Source organism: Phoca vitulina, unplaced genomic scaffold (assembly GCF_004348235.1).
Source record: "Phoca vitulina isolate PV1807 unplaced genomic scaffold, GSC_HSeal_1.0 scaffold84, whole genome shotgun sequence".
NCBI classification, from domain to species: Eukaryota; Metazoa; Chordata; class Mammalia; order Carnivora; family Phocidae; genus Phoca; species Phoca vitulina.
Genome location: NW_022589787.1, coordinates 2,705,271 through 2,725,286, shown reverse-complemented (window position 1 = coordinate 2,725,286; position 20,016 = coordinate 2,705,271). Strand labels below are relative to the sequence as shown.

The 20,016-nt window shown below is 40.6% G+C and overlaps 1 protein-coding gene across 2 annotated transcripts in view; it reads left to right on the top strand.

Annotated features, from left to right (window-relative positions):
• Window positions 1–20,016, top strand: part of GABRB3 (gamma-aminobutyric acid type A receptor subunit beta3) — a 247,352-nt gene that overhangs the window by 162,186 nt on the left and 65,150 nt on the right. For both annotated transcript variants that reach the window (XM_032395382.1, XM_032395384.1), the window contains exon 4: window positions 12,597–12,817. In XM_032395382.1, the coding sequence (XP_032251273.1) occupies window positions 12,597–12,817 (221 nt within the window). The remainder of the gene's footprint in view (window positions 1–12,596; window positions 12,818–20,016) is intronic.

The following is a 20,016-nucleotide window of genomic DNA, read 5'->3' as shown; positions in this document are numbered from 1 at the left end:
TATGTGACCAGTTGGCTTGCTGTTAATGACCATGCAGAAATAAGAGACTAAGCTAAGGAACTCTACAAAGCAGAGGGTTAAAATTGAGTCTTCATAGAGCTGATGCAACCAAGGGCCGCACACTCATTAAAAGGGTATTGTAGAAAAACATTCCCCAAAGGGAATTCCATCAAAGGGAGATGATAAGGAAATGTGTCTGTCTCACTGGGCTTTAGGTGGCATGAAAGACGTCTTCCCTGAGAATTTGTATCACATGCCTATACTAATCTGGATTTGGGATTGACTTTAAACTGCAGAGAAATTTTCACTGGAAGTGATCCAAGGCTATCAACCAATGTGGAACACCAGGTGAAAGCACATGCAGAACTTTTATGAAGGGACATGCTGGCAACACAGATACCATAGAAGTTCTGCTCACTTGATTAGCAAATGTTTATGAAACCTCTATCATGTGCAAGGCACTGTCTTAGCACTGTGCTCATAATACATCAGTGAGCAAAACAAAGTTCCTGTACTCATGCAACTTACATTCTAGCATGGGAGAAAGAAAATAAACATAACTTAAAAATATAACAAATACATATATCATCTAGAATATGAGCAGGGTTAACAGGATGTAAGAGTGCAGGGGATGAAGGTTGCCATTGTCAGGAACAGCTTGTTCAAAAGGTGAATTTGAGTAAAGATGAAGCTGAGTAAGTCAGACTAAGTTGAGGAAGGTTATTTGGGGAAAGAGAGTTCCAGGCAGAAGGCATAGTTAATACAAAGGGCCTAAGGTCTGGATTGTTTGAGGAACAACAAAGAGGGTGTTGTTGCTGAAATGAAGTTAGCAAAGAAGAGGCCGGAGAGGTGGTAAGTGGACCAGAGCATGTCTACCTGGGCTTAATTTTCAGTGAACTAAGGAGTCATAGTATGGTTTTGAACACCAGAGCAAATGATCTGACTTAAATTGTTAAAAATCACTCCAGATGCTCTATTGAGAATAAGACCATGGGAAAGGCCATGTTCAAGGAACCATTTAGGAGCCTTTGACAGTATGGAGGGAAGAGAGATGGTGTTTGACCAGGGTGATAGCAATAGCAGTGATGAGAAGTGGCTGAACCACAGTCTGTTTTTAATGTGGAGTCAACATAATTTCATATGGATTGATGTAGGATGTGAGAGAAGGGATAAACAGAAAATGAATGGAGATTCTGATTTGAGTAACTGTAAGGATGGAATACCATCAAGTGAACTGGGAAGACTGTAGGTGGATCTGTTCTTGGGGTGAAATTAGCAGGGGTTCAATCTGGATGTGTTGAGTTGATTCTAGAGTTTGATTTATACATCAGGTTGGAGATAAAATTTGGGAATCCTAAGCATACAGATAGCATGTAAAGCCATGAATCTCTAAGAGATAACTAAGGAAGTAAGTACAGATAGAGAAGAAAAGGGATAGAGGTTTGGTTGAGTAGGTAGATGGTGCTACAGAATGAGGAGTCTTGGGACACGCTTGGCATTAAGAAGAAAAGGAAGAATTGGAGTGAGTGGCAGAGAAGATGGGCCAGTTGAGTAAGAGGAAAAGCAAAAGACTGTGTGTCAAGCCCAGTGATTGGTCTGGGATTTCACCGACAGTTTCATGGATGCTGGAAGAAGGCATGAATCCCGTGGGTGAGACAAAGGACAGTTGACTACTCTCATCTAGGGCCAGCTATATAATTTGTGGGGTCCAGTGCAAAATGAGAGTACTGGGTCCTTTGTTTAAAAAGCAGGAGTAAAGTGTCATTCCTCTCCTATCTAAAAGTTAACACTTGTGTTTCTTCTTCCTTGGGCACTTGTATTTAACTAAGTGTATGCAAATCGGCATTGCAGTTTCTTTCTGACTACCTAAGGTTTGATTACAATGTCCCAGAGGATAGGACTGTTTCATGTAATTCCATGTAGTGATGTCCATCCAAATTTTTCTGCTGAAATTAATAACAATTCAGAAAAAGAATGATGATCAAGCCAGTATTTTCTCAGTTATATAAAGTATAATATTGTTAATATTGTGATTTATCTAATAGCAATAACCTAACAGGTTCTGGGTAGAAACCAGAAATAGACATGATCTCAGAAATGAATGGGCTTGCTGTCTAAAAATAGCACATCTTCTTAGAAACTGAAAGTACTTTAAAATATGTGGCATCACTAATCCACATGATTTGTCTCTGAGGAGAGGAAATCCATTGTTAAATTCTGTTATAGAGGCACATATATAAAAACAAAGGGCATTGAATTCTCACAGTATAAATATATGATGGGGTTCTTCAGTTAAAATGGGGATATTCATCCTTTATTTTATGATAAACACCCTTCTTTCTGTTGAAGCATATTTTTTACTTGTTTGCTCTCTTGAAGGGATTCAAAGAGAAGTGATTTTAAGTGATATTCAGTTCAGCAAATCTAATAATGTGAACTCTAGAAGCCATGTAACCCAAAAGATGACCATCACTATTTAAAGATGTAAAATCTTCAACCTCATGGCCATCTGCAGGCACCATGCTTGAGCAAGGGAAAAGCACAGAGGCTTGTTAAATGCCACACAGTCAGAATGTAGGCAAGTCACTCACAAGTCTCCAAGTGTGACATTCCACCAGTTGTTCAAATATCCCTCAAATATAGAGGTGTTGAGGGTTCCTTGCACAAGCAATATGGCTGTTTCTCACAGCCAGTTCTTGGAGTATCTTTGGATGAATGACATTTTTAAGAGACATCCCATCTCCTTTTGGAAGCCTATTAATTAAAGATAGTTGCTGGAAAATAAAGATATGTATCTGATTATATACACATACATTGCAGATTATATATATATATATATGTTATTTTTTATATATATTGATATATACATAAGTTACTAAACAGTCTGGTGTCTTTAGTGAGTATTATTCAGATAAATACTTTTTTAGAATAAAGGAGAACATGCAGTGACTCCCCAGTTTACAAACACATTCCAAAATTTCATTCATATGGTGTTTGTACTGAGTTGAAACATCTGTTCCCATACAGAGTGTGAGACATCTGATCATCTTGCATATTCTTGTATTTAACCCATTATATATCCGAGGTATGGTGTTGGACTTAGCCTGCCCTAGACATGGGTTAAGTGTTCTTCTGGGATGTAATTTGAGAGTCCAGGAGCTTATCTCTAATCATGAGGCTATCAGTGGAAACCTTCCAACCCTCTGTACTGCTGCTGCTGACTCATGGACCAGTTCTAGATACGGAAGGCATTTAGGCAATAGGATCAACAGAACCCAGTGACTGAATAAATGTTGGATGTAAGATGAGAAAGAAAAAAGAGATTGGTGTACAGCCTCTGGCTTTGATTTGGTTGAGAATGAATGAGTGGGTACAGAATGGTGGTACAGAATGGGGAACAGATTTGGGGTAGAAAGATAATGAGTTAATTTTGGACATATTGAGCTTGGGTTGCCTGTGGGGCATCTGGATGGAAAGGTTCAGAAGGCAGCTGGATCCCTCCATGCAAATCTCAGAAAAGTCCAATGGGTCCGAGACATTGATGGAGGAACCTGGGAATGGGAAAGAAAAGCGGGTATACTTCTCTCTCCTGGCTCCTTGGTGCCCAGTTTGGGAGAATAACTTCTGCTAAAAAAAAAAAAAAAAAAAAAAAGGCTATACAGGGCTACCAATTTACAATTAAAGGGGGCCGTAAAAGGGACACTTAGTAAAAAATGTTCTTTATACAGAGGGGTCAATTGACTGTAAAATGGGGTTTTTCCCATTTTAAAATGGGGAGGACTGGGTGGGAAGTGAGTCTGGGAGCATCTGAAGGTCAGGTTACTCACAGCAGGTCAGGTGGGCAGGATGGCTAGTTTTGTTTTTTTGTTTTTAGTGCTGTAGCTATTTTTACAAATCTGTGTTTAATATTAATCTGTAACTTCAAAACATTTTACAGCAGAAAAAAAGATGGTTGATAAAAATCTAGTGACCTGATACATTTGCATATTGAGTGAAAGACAAACTTAGGATTTTAAAAGCAAAGGGTGAAGCCTGCTTCAGTGGTGTTGAGAATTCTACATTAAAGTATTAAGCTGAGTCTTTTTTACCTGCACCTCCAAATAATAAAGCCCATTTTTCTTTGCAGTTTGGTATGTACTTAGCATGGAACAATGCGCTGGGGGTCCAACTGTTAAAGAAGAGCATTTTTCATCCAGTGCTGGGAGGCTTCTTTCAGGGGTGACTGGCCCTGCTCTAGGATGAAGGAAGACAATGTAGAATTTTCCAAATGCCTATTATGAGTCAAGCACTGTGTTAAGCATTGTTAGCTCAATTAATTGCTAGAGCACTTTTGTAAAATGTCCATTTTTAGTTTCTTTTTTCCACAAGAGATTTCTGAGACTCAGAGTGATTAGGTAACTTTCCCAGGTAAAGTACAGGGCAAGGAAGTCTATCCAGTGTGTCAGAGGCATCCTGCTCTACCACCCCTGCACATCAGCCCCTGCCAGAGACTTATTTAGCTATGGGCATCTCTCTTACATTTTCCTTGTTCTCATTGGCTTACGTTGAATTCTCAATTTCTTCTGATACTACCTTTTTTTTTTTTTTTTTGTCCTTTGGAGGTAGGTCAGTATAATCATTTTGCTTTTCAAACTTAATGGACTCCAGAAAAATATCTATGATATCTATTCATATGTGAAAAGAAAAACATATATTCAAAATAATTTATATCCTATGCCAGTTTTTCAGGTTGCTTTGGAGGACTGGGGAACTTGTAATTATTTTCATCAGCCCTTTTACATTTCATACAGAGGTGACTGGTTCATCTTTTGAATACATTTAGCATTTAGGTGGATGAATAAAAAATACAAACTATGAACCTTTGGGCGGGTATAACAATTGTAAGAAGACCAGAATATCTCAGCGACCTTCCTTCTCATTTGCACACCAGCCTCCTTCCCTGCCAGCCCCAGACGTAGTAGATATCCCTTAAATATACACTTCTTTTGCATTATTGTGCATTCCTTGACTCCTAATGGGTGCCCTTCACCATGTTAAGCCCTTAAGAGTGTGGCAGGCTGTCTTCCCAGATAGGGTAGGTGGGCTTAGGACAGTGAAATGGTTCACCTATGTTTGCCCAGCCAGCAGGAAGGAGGCTGACTTGAAACTTGGGCATATTTGATTCTAAAGCTCCTTCTCTTAATCACTTTCATTTTTTTCTTTGGTTCAATTTTATATCTACCTCCTAGATAGTGAGCTAATTAAAATTACAAATTATGTCTTCCTTATCTCTGGGTCACTGGCACCCTGCATGGTCCCTGGCTTATGGAGATATGCGGTGAATGCTTGAAGGGGGGTAGGGGAGGAAGAGAGGGTAGCAGAAAGAGGTAGGTCATGCTTTCTTAGGAAAGATCACCATATGGATTCAACGAATGGAAACCTAAGCACCAGTGAAGTCTGTTTTGGGAGGAGAGATGGATGTCATGTTGGATACTCATTTTTAGATCATTAAAAATAATGGATTCAAATTCTCTAAATAAATTTTGTTAATGGAAGGGCCAAGATTCCCCCAGCTTATTCTTAGTTGCAGAAATGCCTACAAAGGAAATCTCTATGACCTAGGTCTTATGTATACTTTTCAGAACAGTTTTCCCTAACCTGAGAACAACTTACCTGTGAGGTTTTGTATCACAAACTTGCTGAACCAGATGCAAATGCAGGTGTCCCGTTGCTTTCACAGCTGCAGCTAGATATTTAAATGTGGTTTAGAGATTGCATTTCTTTCTCAGGGTTAGTAAATTTTGTCTTCATTTCCTGCGCTGAGGAAATCTCTTCAATTTCTTAATTGCAGAATAATGAGCAGTATTTCCACTTTCAAATATGTATTCTTGTTATTTTAATGTGATAAATGTGGAGAGATTTCCACTAGCAGAAAGAAACTTTGTTGTTTATCTCTTATTGCAATTTATGTGAGCTGCTTGAATGCCCAAAAGATGGGCTGAGGTTTTGTTATTTTTGTTGTTACTGCTGCTGTTTCTACATTCTTAGGAGATTTTGAAAGGATTGTCACCTATGTATGAATGCTTGGCAGATGAATGGCTCATATTCAAGAATGCCTGTTCCCTGCCCCCAGCCACTGGGGCTTCTAGAGCTAAGAGTGCCAGCAACCCTTTCCTAGCAGCTCCAGACTGTCTGCCCGTTTCTGCCCCACCCACTGTATCTCAGCCCACTGGCTCCAAACCCTGGGACCCTGGGCTGGGCTGGTGTCTTACCAGGAACTCTGGCTTCCGACCTTTGCATGAAATGGATTTTTGTAATCCGGGGTAAAACCAAACAACTGTGTCATCTTTTTTTCAATGACAAAAATTATGCAAATTCTAAAGAAATTACTTAAAAACTTGAAGAACTTCAATCACTAGTGTTTGTTCTCACCTTGTGAAGGTAATATGAAGTAGGTAGGAATGCACCTCCATGGACTTCAGTATGCTGATTGATTTGATACACAAACATCTGCACACACGGGCATGCACACGTTAGAGAGGGGAGAGGGTCCATGACTTCATTAGCTTATCAGAGGGCTTTATGATCCCCCCCAGAAAAGCCCCGAGGAATAATGGCCTTTTAATTGAATGATTTTGCTTGTAAGATTCTGTTAAAGAAAGACTGTTCTGAATATAGTTCTTACTTCAGTATTTCTTCATGCTGATCCTCAGTTTGTTATATGCCTTTTATAAGACAGGGAGAGAAGAATTCAAGACATTTAACCTTATCTAATGATTTTGATGAGTTACCATAGTTCAAACCAACTATAATTAAATAATCCACATTTATACATTATATCCCAGAGAATTCTAGGTCCTAGTGGACTAGAGAATTCTGGATGAGGAAATACTTGGGTTTCCTCCTCACTGCCTGACCTCTCTCCACTGAATCCCATATCCCAGGGCTACAGTGTCCCCTGGAATCTGTCACAGTATAAGCCAGAGAGCTGGAGGTTCTCCTTGTATGGATAACCATCTCAGATGCACTTGGCAGGGCAGAAGCCCAGAGGGTCTCAGCAGGTGTCCCGGGTCTAGGTCCACACACACGCACACACATACACACACTCAGGCAGTCTGTGACTGGATATGGAACAGCAGTGAGTCTCCACCCCTGGAGACATGTCTGAGCTAGCCTAGGAGGCCAAGGATAGTTCCTCTGCATGGGCTTCCAGCTGCCTTTCCTGGCAAGGATTCAGGGGTGGACAACTGAGTGAGTGGAGAAGCAGAGGTTACCATCTCTGCTGGCAGCTGAGGGGGCCTGAGGGCCAGGAAATCAATGCCTTTCTTTAGGGCCTCGCAACTATCTGGTGCCAGCCCCAATCCAGGGTTGGATCTGCACCTAAACCAGGAACCCAGTGTTCTCAGGGCTGCTAACACAATGGATGGGAGTCACTATCTATGCATACACACTCAGTGTGTCAATTAATTAACTTATAGGAGGGATATTTTATAAATGCTCAAAGTACTGCAAATCTCAACCACCACCCAAAGCACAGTCTTCTGAAATCAAGTGATACCAAATTATACCCAGAAGGAACTTTGTGAGCATATATTCCCAGCCAGGTCTGAAGAATGTGGGACAGGGCTAGGAGTGAAGGTGTTCCCTCTCAGCCCATGAAGGCCCCACAGCAGAGGGGACTCGGTGTCTCCTGGACACAGGGCCCCGTCTTGTGCCTCCCCTGGAGGCTATTTCCATTAGTCCCGATCTCTAGGCCGTTGCTCCCTTCCTGCATCTGCCAACATGTCCTGTCTAGATGTGCTGATACGCCTGGTTGTGCCACAGTAAGAGTCAGTGCCAGGAAGCAGACTGGCTCTTCCTACTGTGTGCTAATCTAATTAAGCCCACCCTCCCAGGGTGAGGTTTCTGGAGCCTGTGTCCATCACACTGCACGGTGAAGGGGCTTCATGGGCCCCATCCCTCCTGGACACCCACTGCTCTCATGAGCCTGCTCCTCCCAGACTCCTGCTTCTCCCCGTGCCCCACCCCTTCCTGCACCTCTTTCCTCTGTATTCCTCACTGAGCCTGGATGCTCCATGCTGCCTCCCAGAAGCCCACAACTACTCCCTCGAGCCCTTTTCCTCCAGACCGTCACTTTTCCCCTCACCGGGCCCTTCTCTCACTCTGACCCCCTCTGACACCCATACCTCCTAATGCTAGCTTCTCCCTATACTCCACTCCCCTCTCATCCCCTCCCCTTCCCACACCCACTCCTCCCTAATGTCTCTAACCAGGAGATTTAGTTTCCCCTGCAAAGGGCAAAGGTGGGAAAAGAGAAAACAATCACAATTGCCTCTCAAAAGCAGAGGCTTTTGGTGTCTGAGAGTTGTGTGTCAGTGTGACTGCAGACCCCTCCCTGTGCTCAGGTGGATTACATCGCCAGAGCAAGAAAGATGACAGCTGGGGACACGGTGAGCTCTGCAGAGGCCCAAGGAATGGAGACGCTGGTATTCACCACCAGTATCCAACTCACCTGTATTGCCTTATTCTCATCCCCATGACCCTCAGATCCCCCCGAAAGCCCTGCATTTGAGAAATGCCATTTCAAGACCTCTCCCCTGTCTCCTTTCACCCCCCTCCAAACCTCCCCTCAGCTGCACCGCATTTGGGGGTGACCAATCCAGGAAAAAGGCAAGGAAGGCCCACAAAATCTCTGGGGAGCTCCGAATATGGGAAGCATCAACTTGTCTGGGACCCCCTGAAGGAAAGAAACTTCCACAAGGCATCTGTCTACATCCCAGCTGTGCTAAATGTTTGCAAGGATGGGGGGCTTTAGTGGTGCCACAGTGTTTATTCCCCTCAAAAACGGCATTACCTTACGTGACTTGATTCTCCGCTCTTCGAGATATCTTTGCAAACCATCCTCCCACCAAGTTCATTTCAGTATATTATGCAGAACAGTTTAGCTTCCTGTCCCTTAGAGCTTCGGTTTCTAGGTTGAGAGTCGCACCCTGCAGGGAGGTAGCCCCAACTTCAAGTCCCATGTCCCCCAGTTACTCCCATTTAGTGGGGCATGGAGGGGAGGGAGGAGGCAAATTACTTCAGCTCTTTAATTTTTTTTCTTCATTGATTGGGGATGATAATGAGAATACTGATAATCCCTGCTTTATGTTTAAGTGAAATGACATTAGAAATGACTGGCACATACCAAGGGGTCAGAGCATGTTCCCTGCTACTGTCGTTATTTTGCGTGGTGCTCACTGCTGCCCAGGAGTCAGCACTGTGGCCTACTGTCTGCTGTCACCTTTCCTCTGTCTGCCAGTCTGTACAGGAGAAAGAAGTGGGCTACTGACTAGTGTCCCCACTGCCCTAGCGGAGCCATTGCTTCAGAAGGCACAGCTGTTGCAGCAGGTTTGGATTTAAATAACTGTTTTTCTCCCTCTGTCACCTAAGCTCTCTGCAACCCTGTCCACGCAAGTCACCTCAGCAAACACCCAAGACCAAAACTGAGAAGTGCTGTTAATGGTGTGGAGAACAGCACCGGTCAAAATAAGACCCAGAGCCTGAGCTTGCAGACTCTGGATGACAACTGGGTTCCCAGGGCAAACTGACACATTCCCTCCATCCTCATGGCAACCCATGTGAATGCCAGTTGGAAGGGAACTCAGAGAAGTGCTAGACTTCATGACTCAGGCGTGGGATGTGGGCTTAGAAACCAAAGAGAGAAGCAAGTGAAATGCTTCTATTTCAATAAGAATGTAATTTGGAGCATTATATTCAAATCGAAAATCCTTTAGCTGCTACTGCTGTTTTATTTCCATCTTGTTATGCCACCGAAACTTTGAATGTTTCAGTTAAAATGCATCACCTATATTAGCCATCATTCATGGTGATGCAGGGGACGTGATTGCACTCTTTGGGGGTCCACTCGCAGCCTGAAGTTGTACATGAAGCCCAACATGTGTGAACTTTTAGGATTTCCCTGACCTGCACCCCCTTTCCAAGCACTCTCCACCCATTTTGGCCTTTGCTCATCATTTCTCTCACCACTGCACAACTGATCTTCCTGATCAAGAGGCAGCTGCCATTGAAAAATAGTTTGCTAACCACAGACCTTAAAAGAAGGGAGTACACCATCCATTGTAGGGAATGGGCGGGGGGGGGGGGGGCACACAGGGAAGCACTAGCATCGGTCACAAGGAAGAAGGGAAACTGTGGGCAAGGAACTTTATTGTGGTTTCCATGGGAATGAATGGGCATATGGGAGGCTGGATAAGCAGGCTTTGGATGGGCTAGTTTGAATAATTAAAGGGGGCCCCGGGGTCTAGACTGCCCCTAGTTGCCTGGTACTTGAACATAGTTGAAATATTGGCCTGGAGTGTGAAAGCCCAATAGAGAAGGCACTTGGGGGGTGAGCTCTGGATTGGTTGGTTTGCTTTTGGAAGGCACAATCTAGAGTTTGACAGAATTGTAGCCCTGGGGGAAAGGATGAAAGTCCCTCCAGGGTCAGCCAGGGTCCAGAAGCTAAAGCATGAGAAAACAGAAAATAAAAGACAGTTAATACACTTGGTTATGTCACTTGTTACTGGAAACTCAGTGGTGTTCATTGGCTGAGGAGCTGGCATTCAAGTTTTTCTACATTCTGGTCACTGCCACAGAGTCCAGCCTTGCTCACCACTCTGTCCTTTTCCCCTCTAGAACCCTAAGTTCCACCAAAACTGCACTCCTCAGAGTTTCTCATCAATTCAGTAAAATCAATGCAATAAAAGCAACATCCTTGTATGATTTATTTTTCATACCCCCTATCCAATATCTGGCTAGCCAAAGCCTATCTTTAATGTCACCTGATCTTTGAGAATTGGTGGTGGGGTGGGGGCCCGTTCACACAGGTAATGCCACGCACAGAGCTCTGCCCATGTAAGTGCCTGGGAAAAAACTCTTCTGTTTCTTTTCATCCACTCAAATGCTATCTCTCGTTCAAGTTGCAGATAAAACCTCTAATAAAGACTCCCCAGCCCATTTGAATTTTCTTGCTTCCCCCCGCCTTTGATTTTTTTTTTTTTAATGGCCCTTATAGCTTAAAACTTATTTTGCTGATAGTTGTTTAGCATGTATTGGTTTTGTCACCTTGCCTGTGAGCACCTGGAGAAGAACATCCAGGTGTGTTCTTTATCATTTCAGAGGCTTCTGTGCTCTAACACTCATGAGATCAGTGATAAGTAGGCATTGTTAGATTAGCAAGCACTGAGAACTGCCCTGTGAATCAGCAAAATGAGTACTGGATGGGATGTCATAAGACCTGTGCCTGGGATGGGTTCTTGAATTGATTTGCAATCCCACCTCTCATTGCCTACAAAGCCAGGATGTTTGCAAACATCTGTAAGTGTGTGAATTCAGAAGCTCCTGTATGTAACAGTGACTTCTCCTTCCCTGGTTAGGGAGTTTACTCACTTACCTTTGGATTTTCAGCTTGGATCCTTCTATAGTGGGGTTCAAGATGTCCCATGAATATTACCAAATTTTCAGACTTGATGTAGACTGGAATAGTGATTGCCAAAAGAATAAAAATTTAAAAATAGAATTTTCATGTTCAGTCTGATTTCTTTTCTTCACTTTTTTTTTTTTTTTTAAAGATTTTATTTATTCATTTGACAGAGAGAGACACAGTGAGAAAGGGAACACAAGCAGGGGGAGCGGGAGAGGGAAAAGCAGGCTTCCTGTGGAGCAGGGAACCCGATGTGGGGCTCGATCCCAGGACCTTGGGATCATGACCTGAGCCGAAGGCAGACGCTTAACGACTCAGCCACCAAGGAGCCCCTTTTTTCCACTTTCTTACTGCATTACTTTGCAAACAAATAAAACAAAACAAAAACAGATGGACAAACAAACAAAAGTAGGATCATCTGCCTAAATACTTGCTTATTTTGTTGGCAAGCCTGTGGGGGTTGCACCATGGCCCATTTCCCCTCTCCTACATCCGGCTTTAGCTATAGGCTCCCATTTTCCCCAGACGAATATATCATCCTCTCAAGGTGATGATATGGCCTACTTAGCGTGGAAATGGCTGTGGCATTCTGGAAGAAAAAGAAAATGTAATGAATAAGGCATAGAGACCTCCCACAGGTCATTGTGTCTCCAGTGCATGTTTATGGAGGGTTTGTATTTACAATTCTCACAGAGGGCAAGAGAGGAAAGTGGCTTACCTTATAGAGAGAATCTGTAGATAGAGCTCCTCTGCTGTGGGTGGTAAAGATACATATCTGCCTGGTGGGAGATGCAGGACCTAGGGGAGTTTTCAGGGTCCTGCCAGCAACCTGATTTTATGATGACTTTATTTAAAGTTATTTTTTGACCTTTATATCTGTGTGGCTATTGCTTAAATGCCAATTTGTCTAGTCCGGTTCTTACCTAAATAAAACAAAGGACTTAAAAAAAAACAAAAAACGGGATTTATAGACATGATTTACACCTACTAGACCTAGTATTTGCATTTATGAGAAAGCAACCACTGTTTTCTACCCTGCCTGAAAATAATATCCATTTCTTCTGGATTCCAACCTGAATTTGACCAGTCATGAAGGAAATATGCCTGTGGCTGAGCACAAACTAATTTTTTTTCTTTTCTCTTTTTCCCCCAGGATTACACCTTAACCATGTATTTTCAACAATATTGGAGAGATAAAAGGCTTGCCTATTCTGGGATCCCTCTCAACCTCACGCTTGACAATCGAGTGGCTGACCAGCTATGGGTGCCTGACACATATTTCTTAAATGACAAAAAGTCATTTGTGCATGGAGTGACAGTGAAAAACCGCATGATCCGCCTTCACCCTGATGGGACGGTGCTGTACGGGCTCAGGTCTGTCTGTCTTTTCAGGGCCAATTTCGCAGTTGCATGATGCATTGGCATTGAATTTCTCACTTGAGATGATTATAGGGAGTGAGGCTACGTCCTCAGATTAATTAGGAGACAACCATGAAACACTGAGATTTGCACATACACACAAATCTTATAAATATAAGATTTGGGGCATTACAGTTACTATAAATAGTCACCATGCAAGGGAAAAACTTCCCCCTTGGATTGATTTTAAATAACTGGGTTGCCCTATCTAAGAACACAGATTCCCTGAGGACAGATTTCCCGTATCATAGCCACAAAGGCCTGAATTAATATTGCTCTGACGCTGCAGAGGTTCACAATAAAGTTTTCCCAAAGCTGTTTGCTGAGTTGAAAAAAATGTCTAGTTTTGCCATTATATGGATATAATGGTGTAATGGATACAATGGATATCCATTATATGGATATATGGTATAATCGCCTCAGAGCTTCATGAGGTGGTGTCACCAATATTTATGGGAATGACTAAATGTGAGGCTTCCTGATGAGAATCATCTCTCACCAGGTCTCATAATGAAATCACTTGAATAATGAAACCAGACTGCTGCCTGGAACCCTGAGGAGCCCCTGGGCTTCCCTGGTTACCCTGGAAGCCACCAGACCTTCCCATGATGCTCCACCACTGCTGGTGGCTAATTATTTGAATATCATCACCCTTGTTAAATGGTGATCTTGAAAATCTTTTGTCTCTTGTGTTGATTTTGCAATGATTTTTTTGTTTTGTTTTGTTTTAGAGTAATTTGTGTGTCTGTGTCTGTGTATCTGTGTCTGGGGGTGGGTGGGTAGGTGTGGATGTGAGTGTGTATATGCACACGTGTGTGTCTTTCTTGATCCCCTGGCCTAAAAGTGCCTTTGAGATCTTCTAGGAGTGACCACAGTTTTGAGTAGGACACGGGTGGATATCTTGGAGAAAACATTTATCATAAAATTTTGTGAGTCCATAGGCCTTTAACTAAGACTCCCGCAGGTCTAAAGGAAATCATAACAACATATATTTAAATCCATATCACTGTGACTTTTACTGCTTCAAATGAGGAAAGGAGATTATTTAACATTGTCTTAAGTAGAAATCGTTGAGTGACTTTCTCAAAACAGCAATATATAGAATAAGAGAATTTTAGCAAAAAATCAGACTTTTTAACTGTAAGGGAAAAAAGTGATGCATGTCAACCAAGCCATGGTATTACTGTGTAAAAAAAAAAAAGTTCAGATTGATGTTTCTCTGGGACATTTCAAGCATTTTGTATTTTTGCCTGGAAATCAAAAATGTGGATGTAAAATTCTGGAGGTTTTGACAAGTACATCAGTTCTACAAAAGATTACCCAGAAACCATGTGAGCATGAAATGAGGAGTCATGTCCCTCATTTATCTGCCCCCCAAAAAATGAATAGAAAAAGTGTGTATGTGTTGTGTGGGCTGGGGGGAAGAACAAAAAGAAACAAATATCAATAAAAATTAAGCCTAGATTTCTTAGCTTTTTTTAAAGATTTATTTATTTATTTATTTTAGAGAAAGAGAGAGAATGAGAACATGATCAAGGTGGGGAGCAGAGGGGGAGGGAGAAAGAGAGAAACAGACTCACTGCTGAGCCTGAGGTGGAGCCTAAGGCAGGGCTCAATCTCAGGACCCTGAGATCATGACCTAAACTGAAATCAGGAGTCGGATGCTTAATCATCTGAGCCATCCAGGCGCCCCTAGGCTTCCTGTCTAAACAAAACTTGCTATTTGGGTTCTCTCCATTTTTATTTCTGCATTCTTTATTTTCTTACCAGAGGTAGAATACGTTAGTATACCTCTATTGAAACTTTAACTGTTAGGATAGTGCCTTAGTCTATTCTGGCTGCTATAACAAAATACCATAAGTTGGGTGGCTTATAAACAACAGACATTTATTTCTCACATTTCTGGAGCCTGCAATCCAAGATCAAGGTGCCAGTGTCGAGGGAGGGCCCACTTCCTCGTTCATAGTAGGCACTTTCTTGCTGTGTGCTCAGCTGGTAAAAGGGGCAAGGGAGTTCTGTGGGATCTCTTTTATAAGAACACTAATCCCATTCATGAAGGATCCACCCTCATGACTTAAGCTCCCACTTCCTAATACCACCACCTTTGGGGGTTAGGATTTCAACATATGAATGTAGTGGGGGGGACTTAAACATTCAGACCATAGTAGACAGAATGATATGATATGAATGAAAGAACTGTAATAAATTTCCAAGCTCTGTTTGGAAGTGTTGGATTTAACACCATAAAACATGCAAGAATAAGAAAAACCAAAAGAATAAAACTATATCCTTAGCTAATACTCTGCTTGTACATTTATATATAAAAGTTAAGTAATTATATAATAAGCTATGGGAAATTTTCAATAATAAACTTGGTATAATAACTTTAAGAACTCTCTAGTCAAATTTATATCCATTATACATCTCAAACAGCCTCGTAAGTCAGTAAATGGATTTCTAAATAAATAGCTGTTTTTATTCAAATGTAGTCGTAATATACTCCTTAGATCTTTATTTAGAACCTCATATTTTTGAAACAATTCTTCAGATCTCTGTGGACCTGGACAAGCTGTCAGAAAGAAAATCTCTAAACAACAGACCGCCACATTCTGCACATGCTTAACAGCTACCCTGTGCCATCTGATTCCTTTTGAAATTGGCTAATCTAGAAATTTCTGCCTTTAGGTTTAAAAATCACACATAGCTATAGATATTAATTTGAATTTGAATTTGAAGTAATTTGAATTTTCGGACAAGAAGCACCTTAGTATTTCAAAATACTGATAATGTTATTAAATTCATGTATATACATATTCTGCGTTATTTTGTGTGAACTGAAGTACCATTTATATGTATTCTATTTTACACACACACACACACACACACACTCACATACAGTATATGTATCGTGTTTTCAGTAAAAAAACAGTGTGAGTGTTCACATTGGTAAGACACCCTCTATTGTCCTCTTGGCCCCAAATTTTATCGTCCCTTTGCTCTTGTTCTCTTGTTGTGCTCACTGGATCATGTTAGTGACATGGCAAGCCAAGGATGGGCCAGTGTATGAAACCCCAGTGATACAGTATATCCTTTTGGTATCTAGGTACCATGGCATGAACCTGAAGGAGGTCTGGTGCAACTGAGGACTTTAGCGAGTTAAACTCCCATGAAGGTTTATGGAGCACTAGGATTGTTGTTTATCTCCTGCTTTTACAGTGCTGCTGATGAAGTTCCAGCCCAATAGGGATTGCTTTCTCCCTGGATATATCTCTGAGATACTGGTTGTCCTGGCTGTACCCCTGAGACATTAAGGTTGATTTTTTTCTCCCCATTGGAGACTGGGATTGCCTTCACCTGGCTATAGAGCAGTTGCGTACACTGGTAGGTCAATCACCATTAAGCTTCCCTAGGCTCCTTTTCCTGTTCATGTCCAGCCATTGCAGTACAGGATCAATGAGGGCTTTTTCTTTATCAAGCGTAGATGAAGATCTCTGGCTGTGGATGAGCTATCCACGACGTAGGTTTGTACGTCATCTCAGTCTTATTCTGGGAAATCATTAATCCATTACTCTGATGATTCTGCAAAAGTGGTCGATGACTGCTCACACAGACAGTTGAGAGTGATCACGTTCTTGTAGCAATAAAAGGTCATTATAAATCATGAACTATTTTTTCAATGACTCTTATAGCCCCTTGAGTTTGAAACTTGAGCTAACACTACCTTGAGCTTATTGGCTTGAGCTCAGCTGAATAAAACAGTGATCTGAACCTCTTACACATGTTTAAGTCACCATGTGATGTGAGAGAATGCTCTAGATAGGGTATACATACCATCCTAAAATAAAACTGGGGCTCTTTGAATTTCCTTTGGGCAGCCAAACCTTTTCAGGAACTAGGAAGATCTTGGCTAAGATGTTTATGGATCTTGGTCTTATTCCTGTCACAGTTTTTCTGTTTTCTTTGGTGCTGGGCTGGAGTTTTTTTGCTGCCTGTGAGAAGGCAGAGTCATCCCTCTCCTGCTTTCCCGTGTTTCTTTTTCAGTCAACTGATCATTTGATGTCACTGAATATCTCACCTAGCACCATTTTGTAACATGATCTTTTCTTCAGGCCATATACTTTGTCTTTGAACTTTTTTTTCTGATGCTAGGAATTGGTAATGGGTTCACAAAATAGTATTTGATTTGCTTCAAAAAGCACCTGAGAATCTAAGGTTGAGTCATCTTCATCAGAACAGTGTAGCCATGTTCTTCCTGAGAAACTTATTGCAAAATTTGTTGGAAAATAAACTGCAATATTTCCACTTGCTATTAAAAATACTCAAAATTGTTAAAGTTGACAATCTGATAATGAAGCAGTTGAACGCAATGTTAAGATGAAACTACAACTTATTTCACAAGATTCAAATTAAGTCATCTGATTGGTTTGGCTGTCATCTTATTCTGAAACTGCTTTATACAGTGGTTCCGATCTGACATCTTTTTCCCCCAGAAAAGATGTAAGGTAACACAATTAATAAGGCCCATGTGAATTGAGCTCAGGTGTGCTTACTTCCCAAACTCCTGTTTCCCAGTCACTTTTATGTAAGCAAATAACTATTGATGAATTGCTTTCTAAAAAAGATTATGCTGGGACCCCTGCGTGGCTCAGTCAGTTAAGCATCAGACTCTTGATTTTGGCTCAGGTCATTCATGATCTCAGGGTTGTGGGATCGAACCCCATGTTGGGCTCTGTGCTCAGCACAGAGTCTGCTTGTCCCTCTCCCTCCCCCCGCTTGTGTGCTCTCTTTCCCTCTCTCTCAAATAAATAAATAAAATCTTTTTTAAAAGAAGAATTATGCCGATTTTTACTCCTATCAGCAATCAATTGCATATTTAGGGTTGTGACACATGCTTTGGACTTTATCCTTATTTTGGCTACTGTAAATAACCTATCTATTTATTTCATCCCTCAGGGCTGGAGAAAATCGCTCATTTCATTTTAAATTCACACTCATAAAATTCTGTGTGTTCCCTATGCTCATCCATTCCTTCCTTGCTTTTAAAGACTCTTTCACACCTTCACTTCAGTCACCTCCCACCACTCTCATTTGATGACATTGCCTCATACTTTAATTAAAAACAGAGAAGCCTCTTCATTTTCCCATTTCCCATCTAACATGCTTATTACTAACGCTTTGACTCCTCCACTCACTCCTTATCATGCTTCCAGAATGCAGACCTTCCTTCCACTCTTCAGAAGTATCAAGGATTAGGATGTGCCTGTCTTAAGGCCTCTGCAAATGCTTTTTGCTGGATGTAATACTTCACTTCTAGATGTTCATGTTTTTAGCGTTATGGAGTAATTATGTAACTGAGAACAGTTCAACTGTCACTTCCACAAGGAGAATCCTGCTTTGATCATCTATTCCCTTTCTATTACAACATCTTGTCTTATTTTTATTATAGCACTTATTCAGATGTAATAGTATCTTGTCATTTTATTGCATCTCTTATTTATTGACTTTTTGTATTTATCAATGATGGTGGGGGAAACCACCATGAGAATTCTAATTCTTCTTTCTGTAGCATTTCTATTTTTATATTTTCTATTTAGATTCTTAATCCATCAGAATTTATCTTGGTTGGAATTATGCTCATTAAATATTACTTTGAACAAGTGTTATACTATATTCAATCTTTCCTACATAACTGTGACATTTCTGAATTCATTCATGTCTTCATTCATGGCTTGTGGCAGAGTTTTGTCATTTTCTTTAGACAGCCCACTCATATTTTGATAAGGTTATTCCTATTCTTTATGTGTGATACTGTTAGGAATGGGATCATTTTTATGTTATTTTTCCAACTGACTTTTACTGATATGTGGGAAAGCTATAATCTATTTGTTTATGACTATCTTTGTTTAGGCATTTATCCAATATCATATCCATCCAGGCTAACTGTTTGGTTAATACTCTTGAGGATTTTAGTCTAACAATCATATTGTTTATAATGATAAGTTTTATGTTCATTTTCATTAGTTTTATTCTTTTTTCTATTTCCTGATTATTGCATTGATTTCAACTTCCAGAAAATGAAACAATAGGGTTAACAGTGTACATTATTTCCTAGTCTTTTGTTATAATAAGAATGCTTCTTGTATCCCACTATGAAAAGATGATTTACATTTTCAGTTTAAGGTAGTTATGACTCATTCTTTTACTTCCACTAAAAAAGTATATTTTTTGACTACCAATTAGTTTCTGGGAACTGTGTCATGAGTTGGATAACACAGATAATCACCAACTTATGGAGTTTATATTCAAGAACTAATTATAAATCAGATAACTGACCCCAGATTATTTTTTCTTTATATATCAGAAATAAAAATAGATTTTATTAATTCACTCCTCTCTATTTGCTCACTTTCCTAATTTAACCTGTAACTGAGATGTATTAATTCCCTACCTTGATTCATCTTTAAATTCCTGAGATAAATCCTATTTTATCATGGTGGGCAATACTCTTTAAAAAACTGTTACATTTGTTTTGTCCATGGCTAACTTACAATTGTTTTTATTTTCACTGAAAAATAATTGACATAAAATGTTCTATTGGTTTCAGGTGTACAACATATTGATTCAACAATTTTATATATTGCTCAAGCTTACCGTGATAGGTTCAGTCACCATACAATGTTATAATATTATTGACTATAGCCCCTATGCTGTATTTTTCATCTCTGTGACTTATTTATTTTATAAATGGAAGTTTGTACCTCTTGATTCCTTTTATTCTACCAACCTCCAACCCCTTTCCCTTCTGGTAGCCACCAGTTTGTTCTCTGTATTTAAGAGTCTGTTTGTTTTTTGTTTGTTCCCTTGCTTGCTTTGTTTAGATTCTACATACAAGTGAAAGCTTATGGTATTTGTCTTTTTGTGTCTGACTTATTTTACTTAGCATAATACCCTGTAATTTCATCCATGTTGTTGCAAATAACAAGATTTCATTTCTTTTTATGGCTGAGTAATATTCTACAATGTGTGTGTATGTGTGTGTGTGTGTGTGTGTATCACATATTCTTTATCCATTCATCTATCAATGAACATGGGTTGCTTCCATAATCTTGGGTGTTGTAAATAATGCTGTAATAAACATAGGGGTGTGTATATCT